Genomic DNA, 9585 nt, shown 5'->3' on the forward strand with positions numbered 1-9585 from the left:
TTTTTTTTTTTTTTTTGCTTTTCTGCTGCCCAGGGTTTCACCAGGCCTTTTGTGCAGCAATAAGGGCATGCGTAAGGCAGGGTAGATTTGCACCTTAGAGACTAACTACATCAGAGATGCATACGTTTTGGTAAGCAGAGGATGCTGCAAAAGGACTGCAGGAAGCAGAGCTGCGAGATAGAAAGCGGGGCTTAGAGTACAAAGGGTAGGGAAGAGGGAGGAAAAAGGAAGGAGCACAGCTGGGAGAGGCAAGGTGGGTAGGAGAGAGGACGTGCAGCCAGTCAGCTAATTGGTTTATAATCCTCAGGAGTAATAAAAACCAGGGCTGTCCTCTTTAGAAAGCTCAGAGCGCTGCCTCCAACCCATCCTCTCCTCTTCAAGCCCTCCCTTCTTCAGCCAAGGTATAACCGCAAGATGGGAGGGGAGGATGCAGGAGCGGCCCACGGCCCACACCTCCTAGCCTGTGTCAGGACCGGAAAGCCCAGCTGGAGAGCCGAGGTGCAAGATCCCCAGAGGGGAACCGCAGAGGACAGAGAGAGGCAGCAGCATCCCTCCCAGTGGTGGAAAGGGGGATGGAGGAGGTCTGGAGAGCGCCTCAGGTGAGATCCCTCTCGACCTGTAAAACTGCATAGGCTGGAGGAGCCCTGCGTTGCTTGGGACTATAGGTCAGGCTCTCAGCAGCTGCACACCGACGGCTGCCCACGAACCTCATGTTTGTCTCTGTGGTGCACAGCCACCGGGGAAAGCATGTGAATCCTCCCGCTCGGACTCCCAGCACCCCCCCAGCTGAGTGCAAAGAGAGTCCCTGCAAACTTGCAGGGGAAGGCTATGACACACAGTCTAGTGGTCCTGATTTCATACAGTAGCGGATGCTCCGTCTGCATGTTTATGGGCGTAAGCACACGTGCAAGAGAGGAATCAGAACTCGTGGCAGAGGTGACAAAAAAGAAGTGATATCTTTTATTATTTTGCAAAGTCTTGAATTGCAAGCCTTCAGGCACAAGTGCTATTCCTCAGGCACAGGAGAAAAGTTTGCAAAAGTTCTGCCCGGTAGAAACGCAAGTTCATATTCCATACGGCTACAACCCGGATACCTGACACCATGTTACATGCACTCAGGCGTATACAGCCACACATGCTCATACCTGCTACATAAGCCAGGATGTTGCAGTATTTAATGTAAATGCATATTTAATGCCATTCATAATTCAGTTGAAGAAGGTAAAGGGGGACAACCGACAGTGTCAGGAAAGCCCTTGTGTAGCTTTATGTTTTCAGGCAGTACTTCTCTGCCCTGTTTTCCCGTCCGCAGCTCAAGTGATCTACCCCAGGCCACAGAGGGGAGTCAGTGTCAGAGCCGAGCCTGTAGCTGCTGTCCCGTTCACAGACTGCAGACCCCCGCCCCTTCTCCATCCCTCTCCAGCCGGCAGGATGGAGCCCGGAGCTGGAGCCCGGAGGCAGGGGACTCCACTGAGCAGGTATGGGCTGAGGGTGAGAAATCACAACGTGTGAAGCAAAAGGGGAAGCACTGGATCTAAAGAATCACCACAACTGCTACAAGGTGTTTCTGAAGCTGTCATCAAACCATCTGCCTCCTTCCCATAGGTAAATAACCGCGGGATAGCAGGCAGCCACCGCCGTGCCTTTCGAAGCGCGCCGAGCGGGCCGGGGTGAGCCGGAGAAGCCTGGCCCCAGGCCCAGCAGTGACTTCTCCTGTTTGCAGCGTGGTAAAGAGCCCGCAGCAATGGCAAACGTAGCTGCCAAGGTTAGGACACCACGAACGGAGGAAAACAAGGGAGACGAGAGCTTCCTGCTGTTTGCTGCGTGGGGCTGGGAAGGGAAAGGAGCAGAACAGCCTTTTCCATGTCGTGGCCGCTCAGTAAACCCCTGTGCTGCAGCGCCTCGCTCCTCGTAACTCATCGAAGGGACACCCCGGCTGGAGGGAAGCATGCAGGCGACTGAGAGAGGCGCTGCTGGTTCCTGGGGAGAATTTATAGCTCTTGGTTTAAGAACCAGGCCGGCTCCGGAGCAGGAGGCACGCAGGCGCAGCGTGCACGGGGCAGGTCTGTTTCCCATTTTTATCTCCGTGAGCTGCTTTCTCGAGCTGCACTCGCGGTTCTGCTCCGTGCACCGTAGCAAGCCCGTCAACAAGCAAGACACGGTCTCAGTACCGCCGAGCGCTAGGGCAGGCGGCCTCTGGCTTCTGCCTTGCATCACCTCCTCTCAGGAGCACGCATGCAGCGGGTCAGGGTTTGCACCTTGTGCAGTGTTTCCAGGTGAGGGGAGAAGGAAAGGAGGCTGCGTGCACGTTTGTTATGGATCCCAGGGCACCCTTCAGCAGATTAGCCACGTTAACTCTGCTGTCACAGGCAACTTCTCCCACTGGCTGCAATTCCCACCCAGCTGTCCGGTTGCTTTAAATCCCCATCCGAGGGTGCGGACAGCCGAGCAACCTAACATGCTTTCAAATGATCGTGCTTTGCAGCTGACCCGCTGCAACCGTTTCATCCGTCCGCTCTAAGCGGAAGATAAACCATTGCAACCTTAAACCTGTTTTATCCTGGGCTAGGGTTGACACTGGTTAACCTCTTCTCTGCTGGAACAGAAGCAGGCCGAGTGTGGTTACCTTGGTACTGCTGTGGTGTACTCCCAAGCCGAAGCTCTTTAAAACCAGTTTAGTGTTTGCATCTCTCGGCAGGCTGAGCACCCTGCCTAGCTGGTCGCTGTCGCATCCTGGCCATGCTCCACCCTAAAGAAGGCTACAGCTCAGTGAGAGGCGGCACATCCTCTAGGCTGTACGCGAGATCTTATGGGGCAGATCATACGGTGCTTTACCTGCTACTTTGCCTTGCTTGTGGAGGCACAAGGTGGCTGCAAACCAGCAGCCTATGGGTTGGTCTGGAGTAAGATGAAGCCCCAAGGGCTGTAGCACTAGGAGATCGGTTCTTTCCTGGCTTGTAGCACATGGGGTGCACAAGGGCCCATGCAAGAGCAGCCCCTCGGAGAGTGTGAAGGGATGCAAGACAGGTGCATGCTCATGCATGCACACACATGCATGTGCACGCACACACACGCCTGCACCCCTCTGCTCCTCAGCTGCACCACTCCCAGCATGTGAGGATCATGCCCAGTACAAAAGCAAGCAGCTCTTGTTCTGCGCCAGGACATGCCAGTAACGTGGCAGCCAAGTGCCAAGGTGCACGGTCCAAGAATGACTTGGGGGCACAAGACGGTGGCTGCCTGTTGAGCCAAGGCAAAGCCTGTGTTTCTGATGCCCAAGGGCAGGTATGCAGAACAGCTAAACATTTCCACTGGATTTTACAAGGCTGTGTAACTTAAACACTGACAGCTGAATCCATCTCCTGGTGTAACTCCCCTAATGCCAGTATCCAAACACTTCCAAGGACTGCGGTACATTGTGAATCTCCTGGCTCTCTGGCGGCTTGCAGTTGAAAAGGGGCCACTACCCTGGTCCAGACTCTCCCCATCTTCAGCCTCTGCAGAGTCAACTGGGATGGCCACTAACCAAAGGACGCCCTACAGACCCTGGTCGTTGCTTCCAGCAGCAGACTGGTAAGCTGGAGACCTTTGGGGGCAGGGGGTGCTTTGGGGAGCGCCATATAGTGCAACCCAGTGTTGCTTGGATAGGATTTGGCTGTCAGCTAGTCCCCTGGTCGAGGGGTAGGAGGCAAAGAGGCTCCTGTTCTTGCAAAATCCTCCGCGAGCAGATGCCTGGGTGCAGTTTGCCTGGCTGTGCAGGGTAGGGGGCTTGTTTTCAGTGCCAGACTGAGCTGCCATAAGGACAAGGTTGCACAATGCTGGCCCAGACTGGTGCCTGGTGCCAGCTCCTGCTTTTTCACAAGTGCAGAACTGGCTCGCAGTTAAAAATAAAAAGACACAGGGTGACCTCAGGAGTGTAATCTAGAGCTTTTAAAGCTTGGATTCCTTTCACTCCCCACACATCTCTCCTCTGCTCCAGCCTCCTCATTTCTCTTTCTCCGCAGTAAACTTAAACCCTCGCTAACGTGGCCAAGGAAGACGCCATAGATGAAATGTTGTTTTAGCTTAATTTCCTATTCCTAACATATGCTTTAATTAATGTCATTTTGTTTGATTTGCTGCCAGCGTGCCAGTGCAGCACTTCCTTCGTTTCTCAACCTCTGCAGTAACCCTGTGGAAATCCATATCGGGTGTACATGGTTTAGCTAATCGGTTGCCTTGCATTAGTCTGGAGCGCCTAGGGTTTTTTTCTGTGCAAGGTCCCAGTGCTGCGATATCCCGCCGAGGTCACTGGGAGTTTTGCTGGTAACAGACAGGAAGATCGACCTATGGTTTTCAACCTGTGGGCCCCGAGGGGTCCACAGATTGTGTCTTAAGAAGTCCACGAAAGGTGACTATGATCAATCAGCTGTATGTGAAAACGCACACTTACAATTCAAAGGGGCCCACACCTCCACTGGAAATTTTTTATGGGTCTGCATATGAAAAAAGATGGAAAACCACTGCTTTGGGGCCTGAGAATAAAGTGCAGGTAAAGTCCCTAGACACGATCATTGTGCTTAGACAAAAGATGCTCGATCAGTAAATATGATTGCTGTTATACCGCCCAGGAAGCTGAAGCACATAACTGGTGTGTCTGGGGGGGCACAGTGAGCCAGGGGCAGAACAAAGAGCTGATCTTGGGACTCCCGGTTTCAAATCCCTGCTCTCCAGCTACTTGGGATGAGGCAGAGGCACCCAGCCCTTCTAGCAAGCTGCCTCCGAGTATAATTTCTAGTACAGTTTTGCTCCGAGAGAGTCTGGTCCTTTGTTGCTTGGTTCCCAACTTGCTTGGTAAAAAAAAAGGACTTTGTTTTATTTCTAGCACAGGGCCTGTCTGCGCAGCATGCTCTTTGCATGTTGTTGTTTGGTCTCAGAAAGCCCAAGTGTGTCACTCGTTCTGTCAAATTAGAGCATGTTTAAGGTGCAGGGAGCTGGACCCGATGATCTTCCGAGGTCCCTTCCAGCCTTGCAGTGTATGAATATGAATCTATGGAGGGGGCAGACATGTGGGCACCTACATCAGGGAGCCAGGCTTTCCATGTTCATACCTGCAAATGAGAACCTGGGATCTGAGTCTCTAACTTTATGGGCACCAGGCATGTTCCTCAGGACAGTGTGCTCATTGGTATATTAATCTGGTCCCTACAGGTAATGTAGGACGTAGCTCTCCTGGAAGAAGTTTGCAAGGTGGACTGGGCTATGTTGGCTGGAGCATGAAAAGACCATGCCCTATAGCTGATGTGGCTCTGCTAACAAAATCTCTTGTGTAGACACAGATCTGCAGCAATTCAGGGGCTGGGGTTAGAGCAAGTCTGGATGCCGCAAAACTCCTGCTGTTGGCAGAGCTACCTCTGCACGGAGGGGCCCAGCCCCCTTAGCGCTGCCACCAGACCTGAAGCTATAGCAGCACCGTAGGAGGGTGTTATGAGCTCAGTGGAGCTATGCTAAGAAGGCGCTTGCCCCCAGAGCCTTGACCTGCCCGGTCTTTGATTGTTTTGACCAAGGCCAATGCAATAAATGACCTCCAGAGAGCAAAATCCCTTGTGACCCAAAGTTTTCATTTTATTTTCAGAACTTATCTCCAGAGGAAGTAAGGGATTGGCAAGACCTGGGAAGTCACCGATTGCATTTACTGGGGAGCAAGAGATTTGGCTGCATTGCTCAGCAACACAACAGCTGGATCCTGTAGGGGATGAAGCAGCTATCGGTGCAAAGATCCCAATAGCTGAGAGCACCATCCCCTGTGGTCTGGTAGGTATCTGACAAGCTGCGGTCTCCCCGCCAGAAACTTTCTTCGGGTTGCTTCATGCCTAGTGAGCCACCGTCAGCTGCCAGTCGATGGTTAGCAAAGCCACTCGTTCCTGCTTTTCTCATCATCCAGTTTATTTGGTTTCCCTGTCCCAGGTGAAAAAGACATTATGTTCACCACTGCTTTATCTAAATGGATGTGAGATAACAATTCCCTGTACAGCTGTGGCCAGAGGAGTATTCAGCACTGGTCCGTCCAGGACTGAAATGCATGGCTGTTATGCACAGTGGGCCTGAAATGGCCTCTTTCCCAGATAGCTCTTAGGAGCAAGACTTTCCTACTTGTCTCTTTGCTTCACATTTCCTCCACCCTTTCTTGCCCTCTAGAACAGAAGGCAGATGTGAGAGCGGATGCATGCTCTTTTCCAGCACAGACATCTCCCTGCTCTCTGGTTTTCCCATTCCTTCCCCTCCTACTCCCGACAGGGAGTTTTGGATGCAAACCCACAACTAAATCCTCTTTTGTCAGGAGAAAATTCCCAGCTCCCCGGCTCAATCCTGCCCGTGGACGTGCACCCCAAATGCAGTGGAAGACAGCAGCATGCTCGGGTGTCAGATGCCTTTGCTCTCCAAGTCCTCGGGAATTCGGCTCCTCTCCCTAAAATGAACCCTTGTGCTTCAGTCTCCTAGCTCTGATGGTAGAAACAGCCCAACTCGGAAAACTGCACTTCTTGACCCTGCATCATTAAGGTCAATAGGAACTGATTTTGCTCTTGGCTTCACGGGAAACATCTGGGTCTTGTGTTCCTACCAGGAGAGGGCTAGGACTTGTATGACTATCCGAGCGCAGCGCCCAGCGCTCTGTTGTGCTACAGCTTGAGACCGAGGATTTGGAGCCGGATTCAGACCTGGTGGGAGCTGCTTGTATCAGGCTGTACTTTGGTGTTTATTTTCTCAGCTGAGTCAGGAGAGCAAATGTGTGTCTCGTCACACGACTGCCCTGGATCCCCGGTTTAACACTGCCCACCGCCTTTCTCAGCCTCCCTAGGAACTTTTACTCCCCTCCCGACTTCTCCATGTCATCAGCCTCTGGCCCCTTTCCCGGCTCTCTCTTGCTTCCTAGCCCCCCGTGTCATGGGGGCCACCTCCTCTCGGCATCTGGAAGACCATTTGCACATCCCCACGCACCCTCAGGCTGCATGAGGATCTTGAAGAAGTTGGGAAGTTTCCATGCCGTGACTTTATTTTCTCTCTTTTCTCCGTCAAGTCAAACTACCCGTAGATTCTCCTGGACTCTCCCAGCCCGAGTCTCTGAAGCTTCCTGATTTAATTTGGGCATCAAAAGCTTCTAAGTGCTATTTTGGGGCTGGAATGTCCTCGGCCCTAACTAAAGCCCCATGAGGGTTTTCCTTTTTACCTACGATTAAACCACCGTTACTCGCCTGTCCTAACCAGTTCGTCTCTTGGGTAAATCCAGATGTTTCTGGACACTTCCTGTTCCTGTGCTGTCCCCCCCACCCATCTTGTTCATTCAGGATTTGATAGCACATATCTCCTTGATACCTTGGAGTCATTTCCAGTTGAAAGGTCAGCGGCGGTGTTCTCCGTCGTGGTTTTCTTACCATGTTTTGCGCTGCTGATGCCGAAGCTAGAGGGAGATCCTCTAGGGCTTTGTCAGATGGAGACCATGTCTGCTAACTTCAGTGAGGCCAATCCTGCCTGGAAAGAAAATTTGGAGTCTGTGCCTGGCTCACCCACTGGGATAAAGAGCCGGTTTCTCTTTGCAGCAGTCAAAGCTGGAGAAAACCCAAGAATTGGAGATTAAAGAACTGCCTTAAAATGCACTTTTTTGGAAGGTGGTTCTCACTGCGCACTTGTCCGAACAGCAAGATCCGGAGCGATGATAGGGCACTGAGACGATGCGCGGAGACGTGCCTGCCTGGGAGTAGCAAAAGCAGGATTGGAAAGAAAAACAAACCCCATGAACTGCTAATTAACTAAAAATATTGACCGTGGCGTCGGTCTGACCCAATCGCTGCCAAGGCTGGGTGAATGCGACTGGGCCAGCTCCCGAAATTGTGGGCCAAATCCCCAAATCCTAGGCTCACCGGGCAGCTGAGTGGCAGCAGTAGACACAGTACTGAAGAGGGATGTGCAATGTGGGTCTGTTCCTGGCTCTGCCACAAATCTGCTTGTGACCCTGGGAAACCCTGCCCCACATGTGCACTCCCCCCTACGCGTGCATCTCACCCGATTCGTACGTGAACTGCTCGAGAGCAGGGCCTGGCAGGGCCGAGTGCAGCATGAAGCTGCTGTAAAACAAACAGAAATAATACTCGGGGTCAGAAATGGGCCCCGTGTCCCTTGATTGCCTCGCATAAGAACGAGGTGCAAACAGTACGGAAGTGTCACGCTTGCCCCAGCGTCATTTCGGCTTGCACGTCCCTCCGGACAAGAAGGTCAGCTGCGTTGCGCAGATTTCTTGAGGGGGCAGGATGCAGAGAAGCTTCCAATATTGTAGTGGCTGCCATCGGCAGGCCAGCGGGGTTGCTGCAATCGAATCGCCTGGTTTGCGGCCTGTTGGCGTGTTGCGTTGCGCTGCACGAGAACCCGCCCAGGCGTCACGGAGGTTGAGGAGTGACTGACACGTTGTCACTTTGTTGGGTCGACAAAGTCTTGGGTCATCCCATATCCCATGAGCTTAACCTCCAGGTTTCCTGGGTCTTCCTCCTGTCACCGGATGGCCCCTATCAAACGTGGCACTGCACAGGCACCGAGCGATGGCAGGACCCGCTCCCCCTTCCAGCACGTGCAACGAATAACCTTTCCGAGGGCCAAAGTGCTGTGGAAGTCCCTGCCCCAGCAACGTGCCCCTTGGGTAGGAGTTGGTAGCTCAGCCATTGCTGCGATTCCTCCTCTTCTCAGAGGAGAGCCGGCTACACTGCCGCTGACCCACTGACCCGCGCTAGGATGCTGAATGTGAGTAGCCGAGGTGTCGGGACAGCAGCACCATTTTGATTTCATGCCGGAGGTGTCACGAAACTGCGGGCATCGTCGTGTGTGTGGACGAGGCCCGCCAACACGACCGAGGGCTGTCTTTAAAGGACAAGCCTGCCGGTTTCCAAAGGGACCCAGCCATCCCAGCTCACTGCCGCTCTTTGCACAGTGCCAAACGCAGCTCTAAATACCAAGCAGAGGAAGCAAACGGTTTTCTTTGCTTTTTTTTTTTTTTCTTTTCCCCCTTCTGGCGCCTATCTAAGAGAAGGAGGCTGAAACGAGGGGCTGCGGCATGGGAGGCCCCAGTAAAATATGGGGCGGCTCGGGGTGAGCTCTCTGCAAACGCCCAGCTGGTGCACCGCTGTCCCTGCAGCGACTAAAAAGGAACCGGGCGAAAATACAAACGAAATCGGCCCCAATCTGTCGTTTGTAAAAAAAAACAACCCGGGTTTCCCGGGGTCGATTGCAAACACGACCTGGCAGCGGGGAGCAAAGGACGGCTGGGGCCCGGCTCCGACCATGGACGGGTAAAAAGCAACACAAGGCGAACCCAGCCTGGTGGCTGGCCGGCCTGCCCGGCCTGGGCCGGGGGCTGCCCTCACCTGCGGCCGCTTTTCTCTCCCCGCTGCAGGCTTTCCCCGCGGGAAGGGGCCGGCGCCGAGGCCGGCGGCCCGCGGGACTTGAAGGTAAGTCTCCGCTGCCGTCCGGGCCCCGGCGGGTGTGCCCAGCCCGCGCCTGTGGCGCCTGTGGCCCGTGGGCCGCCCCCGCAGGACCCACCCGCCGGGGTGACACGGGCAA

At 53.8% G+C, this 9585-nt stretch overlaps 1 protein-coding gene across 1 annotated transcript in view; it reads left to right on the plus strand.

The window, feature by feature from the left end:
• Nucleotides 1-3422: 3422 nt before the first annotated feature.
• The window catches only part of TBX4 (T-box 4), a gene marked incomplete at its 5' end in the record, with an annotated part of 67355 nt that continues 61192 nt past the window's right edge, over nt 3423-9585 (plus strand). The window contains 2 exons of the mRNA XM_019511119.1: nt 3423-3573; nt 5615-5793. Coding sequence (XP_019366664.1) covers nt 3423-3573; nt 5615-5793 — 330 coding nt within the window. The remainder of the gene's footprint in view (nt 3574-5614; nt 5794-9585) is intronic.

The sequence above is a fragment of the Gavialis gangeticus genome, unplaced genomic scaffold (genome assembly GCF_001723915.1).
Source record: "Gavialis gangeticus isolate Ggan-Ray unplaced genomic scaffold, GavGan_comp1, whole genome shotgun sequence".
Lineage (NCBI taxonomy): Eukaryota > Metazoa > Chordata > Crocodylia > Gavialidae > Gavialis > Gavialis gangeticus.